This window comes from Diaphorina citri, unplaced genomic scaffold (assembly GCF_000475195.1).
Source record: "Diaphorina citri unplaced genomic scaffold, Diaci psyllid genome assembly version 1.1 scaffold107, whole genome shotgun sequence".
NCBI lineage: Eukaryota > Metazoa > Arthropoda > Insecta > Hemiptera > Psyllidae > Diaphorina > Diaphorina citri.
In genome coordinates, this window is record NW_007377544.1 from 214,319 (window position 1) to 241,510 (window position 27,192).

Here is a 27,192-nt window from a genome sequence, read left to right on the forward strand (position 1 = left end):
TTCAAGTTTTTGTTTCCCGTCTCCTTGGTTTCTCTTTCCTCTTTCTTTTCTCTGTTTCTTTCTCTCCCCTATCTCTTTTAATTTATTCTTTCCCTCTTTCTACCTCTCCGTCTTCTTTCCCTTCCTATTTCTGTCTTTCTGCTCCCTGTCTATTTCTCTCTTCCTATTTAATTCTCTCATCCTCCTACTACTTACTATCCCACTTTTCTCGTTTCTTTTCTCCTACATTCACTGTCTCGTGATTGGATCAGATTTTCAGAATGGTTAAAGTTTGGGTCCTAGTCCCGTTGATTTCATGGATAATATTTTTACTAGCTTCCATATCAATCTCATTGATTAATATTATTATCCCTTGCAATGTTCTCAATATGTTTGTGTTTAGTGGTAATCTTTTTGCTGATAACTTGTCTCTTATCTCTGAGGTTCTCCCTTATCTTATCTGTTATGTCATGTGAATCAACTTTGCTGAGGGAATTCGGGTCAATTTCCATCGTCAGAATTCAAGACGCAATTTTTTCTTCTCTAACAATTTCAAGTTTTGTTTCCCGTCTCCTTAGTTTCTCTTTCCTCTTTCTTTCTCTCCATCTCTCTCTTCTCTGTTTCTTTCTCTCCCCTATCTCTTTTAATTTATTCATTCCCTCTTTCTACCTCTCCGTCTACATTTCCCTTCTTATTTCTGTCTTTCTGCTCCCTGTCTATCTCTCTCTTCCTATTTAATTCTCTCATCCTCCTACTACTTACTATCCCACTTTTCCTGTTTCTTTTCTCCTACATTCACTGTCTCGTGATTGGATCAGATTTTCAGAATAAGTATGAGTCCAGTCCTGTTTATTCCATGGATAATATTTTCACTAGTTTCCATATCAATCTCATTGATTATTATTATTATCCCTTGCAATGTTCTCAATATGTTTGTGTTTAGTGGTAATCTTGTTGCTGATAACTTGTCTCTTATCTCTGAGGCCCTGTTGATTTCATGGATAATATTTTTACTAGCTTCCATATCAATCTCATTGATTATTATTATTATTATTATTATCCCTTGCAATGTTCTCAATATGTTTGTGTTTAGTGGTAATCTTGTTGCTGATAACTTGTCTCTTATCTCTGAGGTTCTCCCTTATCTTATCTGTTATGTCATGTGAATCAACTTTGCTGAGGGAATTCGGGTTTTTCTTCAATTCGACATTTGCTTGGGTCAAAAATTTCGGTTGACCTTTATGAAGATGACCTTTAGGTGATATACTTGCTAAGAGTCAATCCCACATGGCATTGTTGCGAAATGTATCGATTTGTTTTTGCAAAGCTTTTACACTTTACAAATGTCCACCTTGAAATAACGCTACTAATTTTCATGTCACTACTGGGACTTGAACCCTAGCCCCTTGGATGATGAGTCCACCGTTCTACGGCTGGGATTGGTATTGTTAAAATGAAAATTTAAGAAACAAAATAAATGATGAGATGGGAGTGAGCTTACTGTGACTTGAACGACACATTTTCCCCCATCATGCACTGTGATGTTTCATTGTTAAATCTTCTTGCGTCTAATATCATCTGTTTCATTGGTGTTTCAGGTGAATCTCTGTGATCAAGTGACGCGGCAAATCCAAAGCACCCTCGGTAACTACGAGGAGGTGAAACACCTGTTGGGTTCTGCCCATGATAGTATCTACGGTATTGATGGTCACCCGCCCCCTAGTCCTGCCCCCGCCACTACCCGTACACCTGTATCAAGGAGTACCACCACACCCCCTGTATCACGGAGTGCAGTACTGACCAGTGGAGGAGGGCCGGAGTTTAAGAAACCCACACGCTCCTCCATGCCAACCTCGTCCTCCTCGTCTAGTAATAATAATCATCGTGATCATCATCATCCTTCCTCAACACAACGGTGAGTATTCACCCTTTACTTTAATATACGTACGGTGTAAAGGTGTGTCCAGACATAGTCGACCGGCCGTCAATCTACATTATTCGATGTTGATCCACTATGTGGAAACACCTTAAGCTCGGGTCAAACACTCTTTGAGACTGCTTTGCTTAGGCCCCTTGCCCATTGTATAAGCTGTGTTTATTATTTTTTTATTTATTATTATTATTATTTTTTTTGGTAATTTCGATCGATGATAAGCGGCACACAACGTACCTAACCTAACCTACCCCCCTCTCTTCTTGTACAAAGGACGGGCAACCCCCACCCCGCCCCGTTCGGAATAAATAAAATAGCTTATAAAATAAGGTATACTTTAAATAATATTATGAGATCAATTTGTATCTCACCGAATAGCAAAGATACATATTTATTGGCAATAGAAACTTCCGAGTGATTAAGTGACACTGTGACGTCACCACTGGACAATTCATTCGCTATTTGCTCTCTGAGGTCAAATTTGATGCAACTACTCCACTAATATAAAATCTACTCAAATTCAGAAATCTTGGGAAATATAACTTGTTGTCGTTTGTCGTCAGCAATAACAAATGAATGATAATATTCGTGTTTGGAATTCAGCATGAATATTATTAATCGAAGAAGTTTGATATCATTCATAATAAATTTAATATGGAGCACAGACATGAATCTATGCTATCTCGGAAATAATTGAAATAAACAGGGTAGCTCATAAAATGAAGTGCAAAAAATTGACAGAAGTTCTAAAAAAAAGTTTGACAATCAGATCGTGTTACAAATGTTGTTCCGCGATTAATACAGCTCGACAATTTTTTATCTTGACTTGGAACCACCAATCCCCACTACATGACCACATCAAAACCATTTGGGTTGGTTTAGAAGCTCTAAAAATACCTATAGGAAGTCGTTATCACCGTTTTTTTTTTTTTTTTTTTTTTTTTTTTTTTTTTTTTTCTTCTTATCACCCACAAAATAAAATTTTCATTTTTCTTCACAGATGGAATCCCTGCTACCTCCCCCATCTCATAAACCACGTAAGTCATTCATTTATTATCATTTATCTATTCATTCAAATGATCCGTATAATTCCACTAAAACATAAAGCAATAGTTGATTGAACTGTAGAGCTCAGGCAAAGAGCCTCTACTGACATTGTATATTACAGCGGTGAGGTTGTTCAAACCACTGGCCTCACAATAAAGAGATTGTGGGATCGATTTTCATGATATCATTTATATTTTATATTACTCATTGACTTATTTGCTAGAAATGATGGGTTTTTAAACACGTTCATGGTCTCCAACCTCCATATTATGCGGAGGAGTTAGGTTACGAAACTGTGTGTACCATTTTAAAATCGAACCCGCAACCTAGCGCTTACAAGGCAGACGCGCTACCCTCCAAGCTAATTATAATTAGGCTGACAATGTGACCTTTGATTGAAAGATGAAATTTCTCAGAATCAAGAGTACTAGTCATATCTATATAAATAAAATAATTGTAGATTTGTCTGTACATTGCTTGGAATCGTGAAATTTTTGGTTATTCTTACTCCTTATGCATCCACGATTCCAAAAATCACATTAGAAAAATTTCTGTCTGTCTGTCTGTACATTTATGTCTGTCTGTCACGCTAAATAGACCTTTGGTTGTCCTATTTTCACGCAAAAACGGCTCGACGGATTTTGATGAAATTTTTTTTGGTTGTAAGAAAAGTACTCCGGGTGACATAGGCTAATTGTCATATTCCATCCTGATTCAAAATGGCGGCGGTTCAAAGTTTTGCCTATTATGCTGCACTGATGGGTGGGTGTGGGTGTGGTGGTAGTGTGGTGGTACCGTACAAAAGACGGGTCAACCACTAGTCTCAATCTATTGATAGATAGTTATCCAAACTGCAATGTACCGCAATCGAACAATCCGCTGTGCTGCGCGCCGATAGATATGTATTAGATATAGGTACCTATTTATCTACATTGATTTTCCTAGAATACAGAATACTTGGATATTACCTAGAATACAGAATAGGTACCTAGATATTACCTATTACGAAGAAATTGCAAAAGTTCAAAATGCATTTTCTTCTTCATATATAGGTACGTCCTTTTACCTGATATTATTGGTACAATCCTGCATGTAACATGGCTCGTATGTTATATTTCACTATTTTATTAGCATATCAAAGTCACTGGACAATTCATTCGCTATGTGCTCTCTGAGGTCAAATTTGATGCAACTGCTCCACTAATATAAAATCTACTCAAACTCAGAAATCTTGGGAAATATAACTTGTTGTCGTCGGCAATAACAAATGAATGATAATATTCGTGTTTGGAATTCAGCATGAATATTATTATTATTTATCGAAGAAGTTTGATATCATTCATAATAAATTTAATATGGAGCACAGACATGAATCTATGCTACCTCGGAAATAATTGAAATAAACAGGGTAGCTCATAAAATGAAGTGCAAAAAATTGACAGAAGTTCTAAAAAAGTTTGACAATCAGATCGTGTCACAAATGTTGTTCCGCGATTAATACAACTCGACATTTTTTTTTATCTTGACTTGGAACCACCAATCCCCACTACATAACTACATCAAAACCATTTGGGTTGATTTAGAAGCTCTAAAAATACCTATAGGAAGTCGTTATCACCGTTTTTTTTTTAGTTTTTTTTTTTTTATCTCCTCAATATCCCAACCAATATTCAAGGGCGGGGTCTAATCAACAAATTGAAAAAGCCAATGTGAATATAAACCGGAAATGTGTTTGAGGGTCAACTCCTTTCGACATTTTTACGAAGAAATTGCAAATGTTCAAAATGCATTTTCTTTTTCATATTTACGTCCTTTTACCTGATATTATTGGTACAATCCTGCATGTAACATGGCTCGTATGTTATATTTCACTATTTTATTAGCATATCAAAGTAAAGCCAAGAAGGTAGGTTATATGAATATTGGGTGTATGTATAGCGCCCGCCATGTTATTTCTATGAAAACTCGTCCTGAGGGGTTTTTCATTTATTTTCCTCTTCAACTAGTGGCGGCACTCAGGTTAGGAAATTGGGTATTACTGTTTTCATAAGAAACATTTGTCAATTGATTGCAAAATATCTAGAAAAACGGACAATTAACGATTAGTTCATATTCATTATTCATACGTAGATCTTACAAATTTTTGAAATGAATCACTTTTTTTTATTATTATTATTTATTCGCTTTCGCCTTTTCTCAAACTTGTGATTGGTATAATGGGACTTTATGTTAACCGGCAGCATAAAAAAGGCACTTTTCTTCACTGTCGTACTTGTAGTTAGTCTTGGTTTCTGTCCATTTTATTTTGGTAGTTCCGGCTCTGAATATTTCTATTTCTTTTCTTGAACTTTATGGCATACATATAGGTAGGTACTATACAAACTTTATACCTGTCTATGTGTATTATCTGTTTACAAATTGTGAAAACCTTTTTTTTTCTCGTAAGATTATTCAACCATTTTCCTGTATGCTGATATGTATATACTTTCACTAGGATCTCTAGAATAATATTGCCCTAAAAATCGGACATAAAAGGTCATCATCATAATTATGTAAGCAAAACAAGTGAGTAAAATAAGCACAGAGCAAAATAAATTCGCATTAAAAAAAACTAGATTTTTTAAGAGGTTTGACAGAGGGAACTGTAACTGCTTCGGTCTTATCGTCCCGAAATCGAAGAGAGAAGGAAGACAGTATAGGAGAAAGCCAGCCGTTCCGAGAACGAATAGGTTATATGAATATTGGGTGTATGTATAGCGCCCGCCATGTTATTTCTATGAAAACTCGTCCTGAGGGGTTTTTCATTTATTTTCCTCTTCAACTAGTGGCGGCACTCAGGTTAGGAAATTGGGTATTACTGTTTTCATAAGAAACATTTGTCAATTGATTGCAAAATATCTAGAAAAACGGACAATTAACGATTAGTTCATATTCATTATTCATACGTAGATCTTACAAATTTTTGAAATGAATCACTTTTTTTTATTATTATTATTTATTCGCTTTCGCCTTTTCTCAAACTTGTGATTGGTATAATGGGACTTTATGTTAACCGGCAGCATAAAAAAGGCACTTTTCTTCACTGTCGTACTTTGAACAAATCTTGCCATTAGTAGTAGTCTTGATTTCTGGCCATTTTATTTTGGTAGTTCCGGCTCTGAATATTTCTATTTCTTTTCTTGAACTTTATGGCATACATATAGGTAGGTACTATACAAACTTTATACCTGTCTATGTGTATTATCTGTTTACAAATTGTGAAAACCTTTTTTTTCTTCGTTCTCATAAGATTATTCAACCATTTTCCTGTATGCTGATATGTATATACTTTCACTAGGATCTCTAGAATAATATTGCCCTAAAAATCAGACATAAAAGGTCATCATCATAATTATGTAAGCAAAATAAGTGAGTAAAATAAGCACAGAGCAAAATAAATTCGCATAAAAAAAAACTAGATTTTTTAAGAGGTTTGACAGAGGGAACTGTAACTGCTTCGGTCTTATCGTCCCGAAATCGAAGAGAGAAGGAAGACAGTATAGGAGAAAGCCAGCCGTTCCGAGAACGAATATTATCCCATCAGGATAAAATCAACCCCCGGCGGGAATCGAACCCGCGACCTAGCGCTTACAAAGCAGACGCACTACCAACCAAGCTAACTAGACTGACAAAAAATAAAACTGTAGAAACAGATGTTAGCAATATGTAGTACCTCAGAATGTCTGACTTCTGATCAAGGGTAGATACTAGATATCCTAGCATAGCGAGGTAGGTACCTACATAAAAATTCAAGCTTTATTATTATTGTTGTTATTATTATTCGTAATATTATTATCTTTATTATTTAATATGAAAACAGTCTTTAACATTTTACGCAGATAAATTTCCATTTTAACCTCTCCTCCTCTCCCTCCCTCCTTTCGCCTCTTCTCTCTCTCTCTCTGCTTATAACCTCTCTCTCTCTCTCTCTCTCTCCCTCTCTCTCTCTCACTCCAATAACCTCCAGTGTGATGAAACATTTCTGACGTAGGTACAATAAAAATGTATGAATATGGAATAACGGAGAGCTTGTACGAGTATTTGTATCATTTCACAGGTCAATGTCCTTTATCTCCTATGAGTCCTATGTAGGTATATGTGTTTTTCTATAACCTTAGTATTATTAGTATTTGTAATTTCTTACTTATCAAATGTTACTTTACACTTTATTTCCCCTAATATTACTGTTGAGCCTACATTACTTACATATTATTATTAATTAGATTCATATTAGACACCCAAATTAGATAATGGCTTACCTTATTTTATAGTTGACTAGGGTTCTTAGTTTAACTAAGAAACTAAGAACCCTAGTCAACTATAAAATAAGGTAAGCCATTACATACATAGTTTAGAAACGGCACATTTTTCATGTAGGCCATGTAGATTTGTAGAAGAATTCGTGCTACAACTGTTGTAATTGTGACAAAGTTTACTTCTGTATCTGAAAACGGCATTGCAATCGTGGCACAGCTATTAACTGTGGTGTAGAAATTCATGGCTCAATGTAACACTTGTTGAAAGTCATGACAGAGTTCATAAGAAGCGTCCACAATTTGGTCGATCGACATCTCTTGGGACATGTCCAGACTACACTTTACATTAGACATGGCTAACCTCTCTCTCTCACTCCAATAACCCCCAGTGTGATGAAACATTTCTGACGTAGGTACAATAAAAATGTATATGAATATGGAATAACGGAGAGAGAGAAAAAAGGATAAGAGCAAGAGAGAGAGAGGGAGAGAGAGGATAGGGAGGAAATGGATAGAAAGAGTGAAAGAGAGACAGGGAATAAGATAGGAAGAGAGAGAGAGAGAGAGAAAGAGAAAGAAAAAAAAGAGAGAGAGAGAGAGAGAGAGAGAGAGACTGCACTTATTCGCTTTCTGCATTTCTATCTCTCTCTACTCTTCTCTCTTTTACATATTTATTTTTTCTCTTTGTTGAGAGATGGCACGTTTCTCTCCTTCTCTCTCTCTCTCTCTATTTTCCTTTTTCTGTCTTTTCCCTTCTGTTTCTCTCTCTCCCCCTCCCTCTCACCTTCTCTCTCCCTCACATTAGTCTAGACGAAATATTTATCTGTCTCTCTTGTTTCCTCCAGCATAGATTTTTACACAAAAGAGTAAATTGCTTCCTGAGTACTCCCTGACACATAACACAATGCTTTCTTAAACATGAAGAAGTATAACTATTGGGTCATGAACTGTAGAATTCACTCAAAAGGGCCCCTGCGGTATCCTTTAGGTTCGCCCGGACCAAAAATTCAGTCATCAAGTTTGTCTTTATGTTTATCAAGTTTCATAACAATCGGACAACACAGTTCGAGAGTTATAACTATAACAAATGTCTGTAAATTTCCTCTGATTTCATAAAAATGACCGATTTTTTCCTTGTGTTTTCAGGGGCGGTTTCGAGAAGCCGATGGACAGCAAACCCCCATCAGGGGGGCGCGGGTTTTACCCCGGCCAGCCCGTCAAGCACGGGGGCATCGACCCTCGGTCTAGTGGTATCGTGCCTGCTAAGGGTCCACCTCCCCTATCCAATTCCAATCATCATTCGTCCAGCAGTAGGCCATCTAATGCGAGAAGTGTAAATAGTAGTAATAGTAATTCAAACGCCAGTACTCGACCTCACTCCGATCTCGTAAGTATAATACTTTAGACACTAACGCTCAGACAGTCTGACAGACCTGGGTCTCAAGCTTTTTCTGCCACACAAGTTCTGCCGACCTAGATCAGAACGCGACGCACTTTCAGATCTAGACCTGTCAGAAGGTCTGAGTGTGAGTGACTTGCATCAGCTATCAGTTAGTGGGAGGGCGCGGGATTTTTTATAACCTGAACACACTCAGACAGTCTGACAGACCTGGGTCTCAAGCTTTTTCTGCCACACAAGTTCTGCCGACCTAGATCAGAACGCACTTCTAGACCTGTCAGAAGGTCTGAGTGTGAGTGACTTGCATCAGCTATCAGTTAGTGGGAGGGCGCGGGATTTTTTATAACCTGAACACCGAATGGGATTTAAATGCGACCGACAGTTTGCCAGTACATATGTATTCGTAAAGCTTGTAATTGGAGTCTTCCGAAAAACAGTTTCGTTCGAGTAGCATAAGGAAGCGCTATGATAAATGAGCAACTAAAGTTGAGTAGCACCGAAGCTCTACAACCAAATACAGGGTGTTGAATCTGGGTGTTCTCAAACATGTGTCTTAACTTGAACATTTACTAAAGTTATTGGTTTTTCTGTTTCAGCCTGTATCCACGCCCCCCTCTGCCCCCTCCATAGCCCCCCCTTCCATCATTCAAAAGTGGCATTAATAATTGTTTTATTGGAAAGGAGAATGACGTTTTATATATAGGTATTTATTGGGATATGCATATTAAAAATTTGGAGACAGGCATATTGCTGTGCAATGTTACTAATATGATCTCCATTTTCATTTATCTTCACAGATGGAATCCCTGCTACCTCCCCCATCTCATAAACCACGTAAGTTATTCATTTATTATCATTTTTCTATTATATTCATTCAAATGATCCGTATAATTCCACTAAAACATAAAGCAATAGTTGATTGAACTGTAGAGCTCAGGCAAAGAGCCTCTACTGAACGAATGGGGTTTAAATGCGACCGACAGTTTGCCAGCACATATTCGTAAAGCTTGTAATTGGATTCTTCCGAAAAACAGTTTCGTTCGAGTAGCATAAAGAAGCGCTATGATAAATGAGCAACTAAAGTTTAATAGCACCGAAGCTGTACAACCAAATACAGGGTGTTGAATCTGGGTGTTCTCACCCTTGAACATTTACTAAAGTTATTGGTTTTTCTGTTTCAGCCTGTATCCACGCCCCCCTCTGCCCCCTCCATAGCCCCCCCTTCCATCATCCCCACTGCTAACTTTCGTAACTCTGCATCATCTGGTCCTCCCAGAGCAGATGTAGAAAATATACTCAAGGTAAGACAAATACAGAAATTAATCCAATAATGATTTAATTAATGGTAAAAGTGAGCAAATGTAAAAGAAACAAGAAACCTAGCAGAGAGTACATTTGCTAAAGCTTTGGGTCCACAATCGAGGGGAGGGGACTACGGTTTGAATTTCAAAAGTAACTTGAAAAATCAAGTCGGGCGGAGGGCATATTAGAAATTGGATCAGAATATTAGAGTATATATTAGATCTGTTCCTCAAGATACGATTGAAAAGTGTTTACGTATCCACTTAAAAAGATTGAATTGTATGAGAAATAAATAGGTGGGTTGTTTTTTTATTTTATTTTATTTTAAGAGGTTTGACAGAGGGAACTGTAACTGCTAAGGTCTTATCGTTCCGAAATCGAAGAAAGAAGGAAGACAGGATAGGAGAAAGCCAGCCGTTCCGAGAATGAACATTATCCCATCAGGATAAAATCCGCCCCGGGCGGGAATCGAACCCGCGGCCTAGCGCTTACAAGCTAACTAGGCTGGCTAGGTGGGTCTGATGTTCTTCATTTGAGAGTGTTTAGATATAGTCTGATATTGGTATTTACGTATAGATCCTATTTTCTATTATAATGACTTTGTTTGTGATTTTGCAGGAGATGACGGAAGTTATGCCAATGACACCTCTGACAGCCATTGCAGCCACACCTCGCAAGGAAACTGAAACCAAATTCATCTTCAATCCTGCCACGGGAAAAGTAAGCAATCATCTGTCGTCTGGGTTCTAGTCCCATTAATAACAATATGTATTGTTGTAGTTATTAGTCTTATTTTATTATTGTGTCGAAAAACAGACCCTGTCGGAAAGCCTCAGTTGCAAATTAAATATCGGTTCACGACACTTGCCTATATGTGCCAAAATATGGCCTTCAAAAGTGCTAACTAGGCTGGCTAGGTGGGTCTGATGTTCTTCATTTGAGAGTGTTTAGATATAGTCTGATATTGGTATTTACGTATAGATCCTATTTTCTATTATAATGACTTTGTTTGTGATTTTGCAGGAGATGACGGAAGTTATGCCAATGACACCTCTGACAGCCATTGCAGCCACACCTCGCAAGGAAACTGAAACCAAATTCATCTTCAATCCTGCCACGGGAAAAGTAAGCAATCATCTGTCGTCTGGGTTCTAGTCCCATTAATAACAATATGTATTGTTGTAGTTATTAGTCTTATTTTATTATTGTGTCGAAAAACAGACCCTGTCGGAAAGCCTCAGTTGCAAATTAAATATCGGTTCACGACACTTGCCTATATGTGCCAAAATATGGCCTTCAAAAGTGGCATTAATAATTGTTTTATTGGAAAGGAGAATGACGGCTCGGAACAAAGAATAAAGTATGGAAGATTTCCTTGGAACTTTTTTTTTTCAATTGGTCTCTGGATATCTGGAATTTTGTATGCAATACTATTAAATATGATGTACCTAAGTGGAGACATCAGTTCAAATTTTTCGTAAACAATAATATTTATTTTATTTATTTACACGCTAAGGAGCAAGGTCATGTGTGGGGAAAAAAACTATTACAAGTTTTTCAGGAAATGGTTTCTCTTAAGAAACTGGAGGACTTCTTTTAGGGTTCCTTCGTCGTCTTTCAGAATGTCTGAGATGCTGGCTGCAGAGAAGCTGGGGGGTCTGAAACGCATATTTCCACAAGAGATCAGAATGTGCTCGATTGTCGTGGGTTCTTGGCACTGGCTACACATAGGACGCTCTTCTCTTCTGAAGAGGTGAGAGTGGGTTATCTTGGAGTGACCCAGTCTCATCCTCATCAGGCAGACCTCATCCAATCGCGAAAACAATAATATGACTTCAGATTTAAGGTCATTTTTACCACTTCTAGGTAAAAATGATTTTTCTTGGGTCTAAAAACTCTCACAAATGCTAAAATAATGTTCTCTTTAGCCTTTTGAACTATCACTTCTACTTCTGCTTCAAAAGGCTCAAATCCTTTACCTTTCCCTAAACTCGAATCCTCGATACCCCATTACCTTTACTGATACAAGCTTCGTTTCTATAGACTTAAAGCCACAATATCCCCTATTGACACTATTCCATACGCACAATACCGTATCACATAGGATCAGTGTATTAGGAAAGCACAAAGCATAATGTTGAGCTAATACTAAGTAATTATCTCCAGAGTATTATAGAGTGGAGTGGAGAGTCTAATTATTGGAAAATGAAGAGCAGCCAGTGAGTGCTAGTGTCCCCAGAGTAAATTATCAAACAATAGAGCAATACCCCATTACTTTTACTGATACAAGCTTCCTTTCTATAAACTTAAAGCCACAATATCCCCTATTGACACTATTCCATACGCACAATACCCTATCACATAGGATCAGTGTATTAGAAAAGCACAAAGCATAATGTTGAGCTAATGCTAAACTAGTTGTAATTATCTCCAGAGTATTATAGAGAGTGGAGTGGAGAGTCTAATTATTGGAAAATGAAGAGCAGCCAGTGAGTGCTAGTGTCCCCAGAGTAAATTATCAAACAATAGAGCAGAGGCGACACGATACGGCATTGGCTATCAATTAATACAACAAGGTAAAGGCTCTGGGGGGCGAGACGAAAATCGGTTAGATAGAGAAGAGAAGAAGATAATACGGCATTGGCTATCAATTAATACAACAAGGTAAAGGCTCTGGGGGGCGAGACGAAAATCGGTTAGATAGAGAAGAGAAGAAGATAAGGGAATATATGGAGGAAAGAGGTAGGAAGAGAGAAATACTAGCAGACAGAGTAAGGCATTAGGGAGAGGAAGGCAGAGAGTGCAGAGTTAGGAAGAAACAAAGGATTAGGGGAAGACAGGAAGGGAGAGAAAGGAAAGGAAGACAGGGGAAATAAAGAATAGAGATAGATGAGAGGGGAGGGAAAGCAAGGTTCACAGGATTGGAGGATTAGAAGAGAGGTAGGGGAAGGAAAGGAAGACAGGGGAAATAAAGAATATCTAGAGATAGATGAGAGGGGAGGGATAGCAAGGTTCACAGGATTGGAGGATTAGAAGAGAGGTAGGGGAAGGAAAGGAAGACAGGGGAATAGAGATAGATGAGAGGGGAGGAATAGCAAGGTTCACATTAATACTAAAAGTGGCATTAATAATTGTTTTATTGGAAAGGAGAATGACGCTTTATATATAGGTATTTATTGGGATATATGCATATTAAAAATTTGGAGACAGGCATATTGCTGTGCAATGTTACTAATATGATCTCCATTTTCATTTATCTTCACAGATGGAAGGGGATTGCTTTAAAATCATTGGGTTAAGGTGGTAATAGATACTTTCTTCTTATTTACAACAGGGAGGGTTGGGGCTTTGAGAACAGTTTGGTTTTCCAGGGTACCTACTATACCGCATGAGTACCAGGGTACTACCGCATGAGATTTTTTACTGAAAATGAGCGCCGAGACCAAAAAATTTGGGCACCACTGACCTACATCTTTACAGTTCATAGGTGATGGGGAATACCTGTATGAAAAAAAAGAAAAGAAAGAGAAGAAGAAGAAGAAGAAGAAGAAGAAGAAGAAGAAGAAGAAGAAAAGATCGAGATTATAAAAAGTGTAGGAACAGAGCAATTATGATTTCCCTTGAACATTAAAATATTTGAAACACGAGTCGAAAGAGAAAGAAAGTAAGAGGAGAAATAGAGAGAGAGAGAGAGAGAGAGAGAGAGAGAGAGAGGAGGGAGAGAGAGAGAGAGAGAGAGAGAGGGAGGGGGAGAGAAGTATGTTCTTAGGACAAGTTTGTTCTGAAACTATGAGGGAAAGTTTTTTCCAATTTAATTAAATCTCTGATCTCAGAGAAAATTCTCATTATACCATGGGAAGATAATGATGACTATAATATGAGGTACATTGTAGGAGGTAGGTTAGGTCAGGTACTGTGGAGTATGGAAAATTACCTTAGCATTGTTATAGCTACTGTCCAATTCATGAAAGAAGTCCGTTAAAAATGTTTCCTTGCCAAATCTTGCATCCTTTTCTTTAAGCTAAACATAACCATACTATTTTCGAATAGTACTATGTATGTATAAGGACTGAGGAAGGAGGTAGACACATATTTTTGAGGCCTTTGATTGGTCCAAGGGTTCGCGTCATTGATTGAGAGATATTGACTTCTCTCACAGAGTGGGCTCTAGTTGCTACTAACTTGACTGTCAGAGATGCACTCATTACAGCTTAACAACAAGTATACAATATGAACCCACAGCACGTAACCAACTACGTTCTCCCTTCTCTTCTTCTCCTCCTCTCCCTCTCTTCCGTTCTCCTCCTACTCTTCCTCCTAGTCCATTTTCCCTGGTCTTCTTTTGCCGCTTTCTCATCTTCGTCCTTTTTCTCTTCCTTTTTCTGCCTCTCTCTGTTTTCTTCTCTTCTTGCTCGTATCCTTATCTTCTTCCTTCTCGTTCTTTTTCTTTTTCCTCCTGAAGTTTGATTACCCTTCTTCTCCTCCCACTGTAAGCGTAGCCTGGTTCCATTCTCTGGTCTTCTTTTGCCGCTTTCTCATCTTCGTCCTTTTTCTGCCTCTCTCTGTTTTCTTCTCTTCTTGCTCGTATATTTATCTTCTTCCTTCTCGTTCTTTTTCTTTTTCCCCCTGAAGTTTGATTACCCTTCTTCTCCTCCCACTGTAAGCGTAGCCTGGTGCTCTGCCATCTTTTAGTCATCAGTGTTTAAATGCATCTGTCAGGACAGGAACTTCTCCCTCCTATCTCTTACCTACTTCCATATCTTGATGGAAAGAGAAGGGACGAATATTTTTTCAATCCTCAACGTAATTACGAATTACTCGGTGTCTTTAACACACAATCCATAGGATCATATTCATACCATAACCAAAGCACAACCTATCATGACTCTTAATGTTGAAATTTTAATTCTGTTGAGCCTAAATGCTTGGTCACAAATGTCGTTCCCCGCCTAATACACTACACTAAATTTTATGACTTGACTGGGACATGAACTACGAACCATTGAGGTTGGCAAAGTTTCTACATTTACCTTTTCTCTTCTTGGCTTTCAACATAGCAACGAGTGTCCATGATAAAGTAATAAGTCTAATTCATGTGAATCAACCGTTCGATCACCCTGTATATAAACTGGACCATGTGGAGTATTGAACCAAGGATAAGGGGTAGGCAGGTTATTGTCTCGGGACATTTATTTTACGAGTTGTATTATTTTAAATTTTACAAGTCACATCATTTTACAAGTTGGTATGAGGGTTTTGTGATGTTTTGTCTGGTTGCTAGTCGTATATTGTGGTTGTTATGTGCCTACATCAGGTACACATGGACAGATGTATGACAAGTAAGATGAGGGGGTGTTGTGACGTCATCAATATAACTTTCAATGATGTATTTCTCTCCCCTCTCCTCCTGAACTTTAATTCAGAGGAGGGGAGGGTGACTTGAGCTTCTATTAAGTTTCATTGCAAATTTGCAACTCTTTTACTCCTACTCACATAATTAGAACCTTTTTATTGGAACAGATTACAATATTTCACATAGGAGAACCCAATATCTTCACTAATAAAAATAATCCATTATTAAAATGATCTCCATTCGTAAACCTAACCGAACTTTTATCCGAGATTAACCTTAACATTTATGTAATATTCAATATAACACATAAATAATCAAAGAAACTCTACGAAAAATATTTTGTTCTAAACTGACAACATGATCAATCAATCACAGGTACCTATACCTAATCTATTTTATTCTTTACAAACCTTTCTAAACATTCATTCTGATCTGAAGAATCTCAATGATGAAAAAGACTTTGAAAAAAATCTGAATCTTCACAGATGAACAAAATACAATGGAATCGAGAATTATTTCCAATTAATTGAGTACCTATTTGAGTATCAGAAAAAGCACTGACTGAGGGCACGGTACAAAGCCTTTCAAATATTTTCAATTGGAATACAAATCACATGCTTGGCAACATGACATTATATGGACACAAGAGTGGCAGTGTTAACAGTGAACAAAACTTTCAGCATGGGTCACAAGAAGTGTCGGATATATGCATATATGTCGGCTTCTGGGGGATATTCCTTAGTTGTCCAACGCAAGCGTCTACCCCATCCTAGTTCTAGTGTCTACTGACGGACGATCCTTAGAAAGATAAAAATTGAAAAATGGGTGGAAAAACTGACGGATTTCATTGAGAAATCATTGCTCGGGATTAAGTTGCCGAAAGTATTTTGGTTTTTGATCCATGAATCACGGATTTGTACACCGAAACCGAACAAACTTAATACTGATGCATAGTAAATAGTAAATACTCCATACTGGTACACCCGTATTGCCTGGACATAAATATTTACTGAACAGAAGGATCAGGATCACCATATGTAGAGCTCACTTACACATCACCTGTCCCCAAGACTTACAGAACTGTTGTGCTGAGAAGCGATATTGGATATTAGTCACTGAGTTTGAGAATAGTAGGGAACACGAGACATCCGACACTTCAGCTTGGTGATCATGCGGATCATGCCTAATAAGCTAATAACCGAGAAGACTATTGTATGGGGACGACACTACAGTTCAGCAACCACAAAACACAAGACCGACAAATGACTACACAGTACACAGTTCTCTTCCTTGACTTTTTCCATTTCTCTAAGACGATAGACGAGAAGGTTTGCGGAAATGACCACAATGTCCTGATGATCATTGTTCGTACAAACTTTTGCAGCCTCTCTATCTGTCCGCTCCAATGATCCTGATTTTCCTTCTCTCATCCATTTTTGCATTGTTTTCCGATGTTTCCATTCAAATTTTCCCTCCCAATTTTATCGGTTTTCGTCCCCAATTTTCTTTGAGCATGGCTGTATTGTATGTACCTACCTACATATTAGATGCACTCTTCAACTGATATAAACAAATTCTAGACTTCTAGAGTAATCGTTTAACTTTCTATACATGCACCCAAAGCTGTTTCATGACACGTACCTCTCATTTGCGGCCAATAGGTACCGTGAATATATCCGAGATTAACCTTAACATTTATGTAAAATTCAATCTAACACATAAATAATCAAAGAAACTCTACGAAAAATATTTTGTTCTAAACTGACTACATGATCAATCAATCATAGGTATACCTAATCTATTTTATTCTTTACAAACCTTTCAAAACATTCATTCTGATCTGAAGAATCTCAATGATGAAAAAGACTTTGAAAAAAATCTGAATCTTCACAGAGGAACAAAATACAATGGAATCGAGAATTATTTCCAATTAATTGAGTATTTGAGTATCAGAAAAAGCAGTGACTGAGGGCACAGTACAAAGCCTTTCAAATATTTTCAATTGGAATACAAATCACATGCTTGGCAACATGACATTATATGGACACAAGAGTGGCAGTGTTAATACACGCAGTCAAGGCTCAAATAAAATTTATGAAAGAATGAAATTATGAGACTTTCCTTTCCTAAAGCCTAAGAACTGTAGAGAGACCATGATTATCGTTCAGAGTTACCTACAATACGGGATAACAACTTTATATAGACATGATCATGATTTGGAGTTATACTTGAGAGACAAAGTCATCTCTCCAGATTTTACTTGTGTGACATAAAAAGATTATGACAGTCACCATGTCTCGTCGGCTTGTGGGGGATGTTCCTTAGTTGTCCAACGCAAGCGTCTACCCCATCCTAGTTCTAGTGTCTACTGACGGACGATCCTTAGAAAGATAAAAATTAAAAATGGGTGGAAAAACTGACGGATTTCATTGAGAAATCATTGCTCGGGATTAAGTGCCGAAATTATTTTGGTTTTTGATCCATGAATCACGGATTTGTACACCGAAACCGAACAAACTTAATACTGATGCATAGTAAATACTCCATACTGGTACATCCGTATTGCCTGGACATAAATATTTACTGAACAGAAGGATCAGGATCACCATATGTAGAGCTCACTTACACACCTGTCCCCAAGACTTACAGAACTGTTGTGCTGAGAAGCAGGTGGGAGCTGAAAAAGTTTGTGGCTCCTTATAATAAAACACCTTCAATGAAAACTGCCCCAGAGAGTGTCTTATGCCTGAGAACAAGGGGCGAGTTGTGTCTTCTTCAAGTATGGAAGAACATCAAAAGGAGTAGGTAAGCTTTATCTTTTTCAAGTACAGAATCCTACAGACGAGTAAGTTTTGTCTTATTCACCTTATGAAAGTCGGTGTAACAATATTTAAGCTTATGATTATGGTGTGTGCAGCTGTGCAGTGTGAATGTTGCATTTGATATTTTGATATACGAGGCTATTAGAATGCTAATGTAGAGTGCACACACAGTTGTGTCTTCTTCAAGTATGGAAGAACATCAAAAGGAGTAGGTAAGCTTTATCTTTTTCAAGTACAGAATCCTACAGACGAGTAAGTTTTGTCTTATTCACCTTATGAAAGTCGGTGTAACAATATTTAAGCTTATAGTTATGGTGTGTGCAGCTGTGCAGTGTGCAGTGTGAATGCTGCATTTGATATTTTGATATACGAGTCTATTAGAATGCTAATGTAGAGTGCACACACATACATTGACTTCAATAACTTCAATTTCCTTCTGGTCATTACCATCATGGGCTCTGATGGTGTAACAATATTTAAACTTATGGTTATGGTGTGTGCAGCTGTGCAGTGTGAATGTTGCATTTGATATTTTGATATACGAGGCTATTAGAATGCTAATGTAGAGTGCACACACATACATTGACTTCAATAACTTCAATTTCCTTCTGGTCATTACCATCATGGGCTCTGAGAAAAGAAGTACCTAATTTATGTAGGAGATTTTGCGAATAAGAAAAAAACTGGTCTAACCGTCACGTTAGGTCCCCTGTCCTCTCAGACTATGTAGAATAATGGGTAGTTGGCAAGTTGGCTAGTTGTATTATGTAGTTTTATATCCTCATAATTTTATGTTTTGTAGGGAACTACAATTTGAGGTACGCCAAAAATGTGTCTGTTTACTTTGATATAACAGCTCACACTCACGCAGACAAAACAAGGAAAATTCACAATATTCCCTTTTAAAACTCATTTTGACATTAACAATATCAGCATGTGTTTTCATCACTTTTCTTACAAATCCTCTTTTATGTAGGTACTCTTTTCTGATGATGATTTTACAAAAGTGAGCTATAAAAATGCTAGAATCATCGACTTTTTAGTAAGTTAGTAATAATATAGTATAATCCCCCCAAAAAATACCACTTCGTGGCATAAAAAAGACCCCGCCAAGTCGTTCCTCCCAAAATAAATCAAGTGCCCACAAAAAACCAGCATGTGTTTTCATCACTTTTCTTACAAATCCTCTTTTATGTAGGTACTCTTTTCTGATGATGATTTTACAATGACTCTCGTATTCTTAATGCTCATACCTGAATATCGTGAGTACAGGTGCCCTAACGTTTTGTTTAAGTGAGCCAGGCTGGTATTGAAAAGCTATTTAGTTTTGCATTCTAAATAGGTATTAGGTATATACACCTTTATTTTATTTCTTTGCTTTGGATAAGTTCTTGGAACTCTTTGCGATTCTTTTTATCAGCTATTCGCTGACTAGTGAGGTCGTACGTTAACATCAATTAACCTGACACTTTTTTTGCTGACTGGTTGATATTCAGTTGCAATAAAAATAAACGTCTTGACCTGGTGTCATAGGACGTGGGGAAATATTAAATAGCAAACCTACACATTAGGAGATTAGATTAGAACCATTCACATGTACAAATTACTTAGAGTTCTTAGAGTGACGGATCTGGGCTGTGCGATCCAAGTATACCAGTCGAGTCGGTAGGTATGTTTTTCTATACGTTGAGGAATATCTGAAATATTTGCACTAGGTCCTAAAATTGAATTGGTATAAAATGTCCCTAAATTCGTACATTCGTAGGCACATCAGTTCAGCGGATCTGGGCTGTGCGATCCAAGTATACCAATCGAGTCGGTAGGTATGTTTTTTTCTATACGTTGAGGAATATCTGAAATATTTGCACTAGGTCCTAAAATTGAATTGGTATAAAATGTTCCTAAATTCGTAGGCACATCAGTTCAGTTAGGTCATGTAGTTTTAGATTGTAGAGATCTGAGACATTGTCTGGACTCTGGTTATAAACTACTATGGTTATCAACGTCCAAGTACTATTGTTCAATGTGTTTAGCATAGAACGGCTCCTTTTTTTGTTGTACACGGTGTTGGATTGGTTTCTGTCATTTCTGTTGTTTCTTCTAATAACATAACGTGACCTGTTTGTTAAAAAATAATTCTATCTTTTCATTTTGAATGTTTCTCCTCTCCCCTTTTTAATACCCTCTCAACAATGATTGGAAAGATTGAAAGTATAAAGTTCCTTTTTCTTCTAGCGGTCCCATTCTAGCTCCGTCCCCCTATTATTCTTTCCTTATCTATAGCACAGGACTTGTGATCTGACATACATCCGTTGTATAGGGGAAGGGTGTGGATCAGGGTTGGTTTTAGTGCGTGGGGGTGGAATCACTTCATCATGTCCCGCAACTAGTTCCGACCCTGGTCATCAAATAATCCGAGTAATATGGGAAATTATCCCCCTTTACCTTCTTTCTCCTATTGCACCCTCTTTTTCCTATCACCCAATACATGTGTACATACATCTATGTTTATTTCTTGTAGATAGGGGTTTTTCTTTACATTGAATGGAAATCCTAATAGAATAGTTAACCCTCTCTGTTATTGAGCTGTAGGAATAGGACTGATAGGAGACTCAAATGAATTTTATCAATAGAGGGGTGAGATGTGAGATTCAAATGTTGTGCGTTCATTACTTAGTGTACGCTAAACACGTAGGCACTATAATTCAACAGGATGATGGATTTACATGAGTATATTATTGCCGGTGCCCGCGACACAGGTATATGAATCATCAGCTGATGGACAGAAGTGATGTATTGCAGTTATATGTACCTAGGTACTCTAAAGCTGTATCCAAACCTATGGTCAGGTGATATCAAACAACAAACAAGTCCACACTCTGGACTTTTCTTTTTCATTCCGCCAATATCCTTTGATCTGACCTAAGTACTTTATTTGAGTTCCAGGCTTCCACTGTCAGGGTCAGGATCATATTGTGGACGCTGCTCTACTTTACGTGTGGGTGAGTACCCTCATAATCACCCATCACTACCCCACACATTCCATTATCGGAATCGGTTCAATACAAACCTCCAGGTACTTCCAAATACCTCCTTATTGCTAATAGGGTGTAGCAACAGTTTATTAAATGATTATTATCTATGCTATTCTAACATGGAGTTTTTACCTATAAGCTGTCAAAGGGATACGTAATTCTGAGATATCCCACAAAACTGTAAAGAGGCGCTCTGTTTTACCGCAAATTACTCGAAATTTAAATACCTGACTAAATAAAATTAATAGATTTCTACCTACTTGGAATGTAATTTACCATCGCATGTTAGAGCGGCAGCATGCACACATCAATATCATCATCCTCATCAAGATTTCAACTACCTACAAATATATTTGGCGGTTATCGATAAAAAAATAATTCAAGCTTCAAGTCGTTAGTTAACTAGTTGTTACGTAAACATGTCAGCTAATTTAACGCTATTTACTATTCACAGAAAACTCTTGTTATGTAATAAACTGTATATTTATTTTGTACTGACACAGGGCTGGGAAGTTTATTTCCTTGAAAAATGAGGCAAAAAAAAAAGACAAAAAACCTATCCTTGAGGAATAATTTTCACGATAGGAAATAGGCCGAACGAGTAGAAAACACACTGTTTTTGTTTTTTTCCAAACATTTCGCCAAACGATGTAAACCGCCGTTTTGCATATTGCCTTAAGGTCAGTCAGCTAATTTTCGCACTCCTTATGGCCAATCAGTTGAATTTTGTGTAATCAGTTTTTTAGGTATACCCGTTTGGCCAGGCATAAAGTTCGAACAAACACACACACAAACATTCATTTTTATATATTAGATAAATAAATAAATAAACCTTTATTTGGTGGTCATCAAAGGCACAATACAATATACAATATACATACTTATAAGTTTAGAAAAACATACAAAGAGTAATCCTACCTATGAATATAACCATTATACATGAAGTATTTTTAAGTTCTTCAGCTAATTTTCGCACTCCTTTTGGCCAATCAGTTGAATTTTGTGTAATCAGTTTTTTAGGTATACCCCCTATGTTGGGTTACTTTTCATCGGATTAAACTTTAGCGGATCAAGCAAACAAGGGTATGTGAAGGAACAACCGAAAGTTCAAGACTTTTTCATGTAACATTTAGGGATAGCTGTACAGTACTTTTCAAGCCCCATCTTTTTGGGTTAGGACCATGGTCGTTTTCACATTCTGAGTTTTGACGTGTAAACCTTGTTTGTTCTGATGGGATTTTGGATTGGAATAAGACTGAATACTCGTATAAGTATGTATACTCGTAGATTTGACTAGAGAACGGTTGAACTTACAGTGTGGGCAAAGGTTGCTGAGGTTGAGACAGGGGCGGACATTTGACAGGAGTAGAGGGTGATTTCAGCGGGGATCGCTTCAGGGGCGGAAACTCAACTTTGGGCACTGAGTCTCCTAACAGGCTGGCTACACTACTTCGATCTGAAAACAAAGAATAGAGGAGGCACAATGTTAGTAGGTATGGTGGAAATTTTACTTCGGCCGTCCAATTTTTTTCAATAGGTCCATAATCTAGGACAAACATGATGTGTAAGTAGACGGACATGTTTCAAACATTAATACATGTTTAGGGTTTTCTGGTGCATGAGAAGAAGGATAAGAAAATCACGATTCCAAGCAATGCACGACAAATTTTCATTTTGAATACACAAACAATAATGATGTATGTATCTGTAGGGGAAAGTGCAAAAAAAATCTGCAGAAGAAATTTGATCAGGTTGGGAGCAAAAATTTCATTAGAATTCAAATACAGTAACAGGCTGGCTACACTACTTCGATCTGAAAACAAAGAATAGAGGAGGCACAATGTTAGTAGGTATGGTGGAAATTTTACTTCGGCCGTCCAATTTTTTTCAATAGGTCCATAATCTAGGACAAACATGATGTGTAAGTAGACGGACATGTTTCAAACATTAATACATGTTTAGGGTTTTCTGGTGCATGAGAAGAAGGATAAGAAAATCACGATTCCAAGCAATGCACGACAAATTTTCATTTTGAATACACAAACAATTAAGGAGCGCGGTAGCGCTCCGCCCCGCCAAGTCAAGAAAGTTTGACAGCGCTACTAGAGATATTATACGCGACAGGGAAAGTAGTGATGTATCTGTAGGGGAAAGTGCAAAAAAAATCTGCAGAAGAAATTTGATCAGGTTGGGAGCAAAAATTTCATTAGAATTCAAATACAGGAGAAAAAGAGCACGGTTGGTCTATCAATGTTGGTCTATCACGGTATATCTATCATGTATCTATTAATGTTGGAAACATGTCCGTCTACCTACACATCATGTTTGTCCTAGATTAGTCATTAGTCGAGCACGGTTGGTCCAGTGGTAACGCGCTTGCTTGCCATGCAGAAGGTCCCGGGTTCGAATCCCACCATCCCTTCGATACAATTAAGTGACAAGCTAGGGCTGGAAACAGGTGACTTGTCAACACAGAGGGCAATGAAATACACAAGGGTACAATAGCCCTCAAACCTGAACTTCGCACTCATGAATTTTGGCAAGAAAAGGCCTCCATCCTCAATTAATTTCAACGTCAAGTAGGTAAGAATGAGAAAAACAATAAATTTAGGCTGTAAAGTTAATTAGAAATTCCAAATAACCCCCTAATGGCTGGATTACCTGAGGCCAGTATTCATTCCAACTGGGTCTCGCTCTTTCATCCTTGCCTGTCCATCTGCTTCTTATCCTTTCATCCTATGTAAGTACCTACTAAGTTACTAAGTATTGTACTTACAGATTACAGGTATGTTTTCTAGAACTAGTGACACCAAATATTAAAGTCTTGCAAGGGCACAGGCACACCCGGTTTCCCATCTGTTGCCAGGTTTCCGTTCCAATATTATGTTGACCTTACGTCTAACAGTGAGCACTTGACAACACTGCCACCGCGTGCGTGTTGCGTGCAGCTTGGCATGAGTAATGTCATAATAATTCACATGTGTTCTACATGTTGTCAACACTCCTCCATATACTTTACTTTACTCCAGTTCTATGCGAGCATACTATGGATTTCCAATGATATTGACAACTAGTGTGCAATAATGGATGCTCACATGACTGGAATAGTCATGAACATGGGATAGAGAATACAAATTATTTTTTAAAGAGGTTTGATAGAGGGAACTGTAACGGCTAAGGTCTTAACCGAAAGCGAAGAGAGAAGGAAGACAGGATAGGATCAAGTCAGCCGTTCCGAAAGCGAACGTTATCCGTTCAGGATAAAATCAGCCCCGGGCAGGAATGGAACCCGCGACCTAGCGCTTACACGGCAGACGCGCTACTCTCCAAGCTAACTAGGCTGACTGTGTTATTTTGTCATGGAGATAATTCGAAGGAAATGTGAGTTCCAAGCTCCCCAAGTTTCAAATCGTCATTTTTGCACTTATGTAGTTTGTCTGTGCACCAGTCTGTTTATTTTACTACAACTCCCAAAGGAAACGGTTTAGTTCATTTAGATTTTAGATGAAATTTATGACTCGTTCGGACCTAATATGGACCCCTTTTTCCGAGTTGAGTTCTACAGTTCATTGAACCACTAGATATTATTAGGTCCTCTAGATTACCTTTATCACATAAACCAATCCTGCTAAGTGCTAAGTCTGGTGTAGCTAAGCCTAATGTGATACTACCTAAGGTGCTTAACTATTCGCACTACAAGTTCCCAGCTGATTAGAGTTACAACGTTATCATTATTCATAAAGGTGAGATAGTATTCAAATTGAAATCGTATGGATTGGAATAATTATTACTGTGAGTATGATGTGCTTGGTATTTAAAGCTAGCCGTTCCGAAAGCGAACCTTATCCGTTCAGGATAAAATCCGCCCCGGGCGGGAATGGAACCCGCGACCTAGCGCTTACACGGCAGACGCGCTACTGTCCAAGCTAACTAGGCTGACTGTGTTATTTTGTCATGGAGATAATTAACGAAGGAAATGTGAGTTCCAAGCTTCCCAAGTTTCAAATCGTCGATTTTGCACTTATGTAGTTTGTCTGTGCACCAGTCTGTTTATTTTACTACAACTCCCAAACGGAACAGTTTAGTTCATTTAGATTTTAGATTTTAGATGAAATTTCTGACTCGTTCGGACCTAATATGGAAATCCCGTTGGTCCCCTTTTTCCGAGTTGAGTTCTACAGTTCATTGAACCACTAGATATTATTAGGTCCTCTAGATTACCTTTATCATATAAACCAATCCTGCTAAGTGCTAAGCCTGGTGTAGCTAAGCCTAATGTGATACTAAGGTGCTTAACTATTCGCACTACAAGTTCCCAGCTGATTAGAGTTACAACGTTATCATTATTCATAAAGGATAAAGGTGAGATAGTATTCAAATTGAAATCGTATGAATTGGAATAATTATTACCGAGTATGATGTGCTTGGTATTTAATTATTCATTGGATATCGTGTAGATATTTTAATTACTACTCATGGCGACTGAACTTGTAAGCATGGTTGATTGATCAGGATGAACTAAAAGAAATATATATGTATATCAAGACATAATAGATTAAGTATAGCTAAGTAATTATAATGGAGAAATCAAGAAATTGACATTAGATTAGAATAGAATAAGACAGTCTTGGTATTTAATTATTCATTGGATATCGTGTAGATATTTTAATTACTACTCATGGCTGAACTTGTAAGCATGGTTGATTGATCAGGATGAACTAAAAGAGATATCAACCTATCAAGACATAATAGATTAAGTATAGCTAAGTAATTATAATGGAGAAATCAAGAAATTGACATTAGATTAGAATAGAATAAGACAGTGCAACCTCCATTGCCAAGTGGGTATCACACTAGGGTAAGAGGTCCCGGGTTCTATTCCTGCCGAAGTCCAAGTTTTTTTGTGTGCTTAAATGTATGCATTAAAATGTCCCCACCTGAGTAGCGACCAGTGGCGGTTTTGTTTATGCAAGAAACAGCACTGTAACACAGTACGAGTATGTTGGTATGTTGAGCCAAAAACAACATGCAAACCCGGAAAAACGTCCACACATTAAGTAAATTAGTACATTAAAAACTATTCAATACAAAACAAATAATGATTATTATCATTCAAAAAGTAATGATGAAATTTGGCAAACATGTTCAACGATAACAGATCTTTTTGATTTAGAATTATCAAATTAGTGAAATCTACGATTAGGTCAGTTGTGAATTCTGCTGAATGAGTGGTACTTACCTGGTAAATATCAATATAGAAAAACATAACAACTAACATAAACAAGTAAATCTGTGTACATGTTATTATGCTGATGTAGGCACATGAAAAATCATTCAAAAAGTAGATAATGATGAAATTTGGCAAACATGTTCAACGATAACAGATCTTTTTGATTTACACATATCAAATTAGTGAAATCTACGATTAGGTCAGTTGTGAATTCTGCTGAATGAGTGGTACTTACCTACCTGGTAAATATCAATATAGAAAAACATAACAACTAACATAAACAAGTAAATCTGTGTACATGTTATTATGCTGATGTAGGCACATAACAACCACAATATACGACTAGCAACCAGACAAAACATCACAAAACCCTCATACCAACTTGTAAAATGATGTGACTTGTAAAATTTTAACAAATTTGATAAACTAATGTTTTAATCCCAACCCAACCTAGGTATTCTCGACTTTCAAATAATTTCCGCCAAGTAGATATAACATTATAACATGAATTTTTTGCTCGTTATTTAGAGGTAATTGTCAGTATTTACCATTTTACTTTCACGTGGAGTATCTTCTTGTACTTTAGCACAAGTATCTCATTTCAGTACACATAAGTTTCTCCCTGATCTCAACCAAATCAATGATCTCTCTATTTATTAATTAATCAATAAATAAAATGTCTGTTGAAATAATTTCATTATTTCTAACTACATCTATTAATATTGTATCAAGTGATGTGTAAGTGTACTCATTAGAAGAGCCAAGGATCTCACGATGAATTGGTTGTACAAGATGAT

At 37.4% G+C, this 27,192-nt stretch overlaps 1 protein-coding gene across 1 annotated transcript in view; it reads left to right on the forward strand.

The window, feature by feature from the left end:
• The window catches only part of LOC103524599 (AF4/FMR2 family member 4), a 48,666-nt gene extending 37,946 nt beyond the window's left edge, over positions 1 to 10,720 (forward strand). The window contains exons 2-5 of the mRNA XM_026819957.1: positions 1,578 to 1,894; positions 8,401 to 8,641; positions 9,835 to 9,954; positions 10,574 to 10,720. Of these exons, the coding sequence (XP_026675758.1) occupies positions 1,578 to 1,894; positions 8,401 to 8,641; positions 9,835 to 9,954; positions 10,574 to 10,705 (810 nt within the window). The 3' untranslated portion in view covers positions 10,706 to 10,720. The remainder of the gene's footprint in view (positions 1 to 1,577; positions 1,895 to 8,400; positions 8,642 to 9,834; positions 9,955 to 10,573) is intronic.
• Positions 10,721 to 27,192: the final 16,472 nt, after the last annotated feature.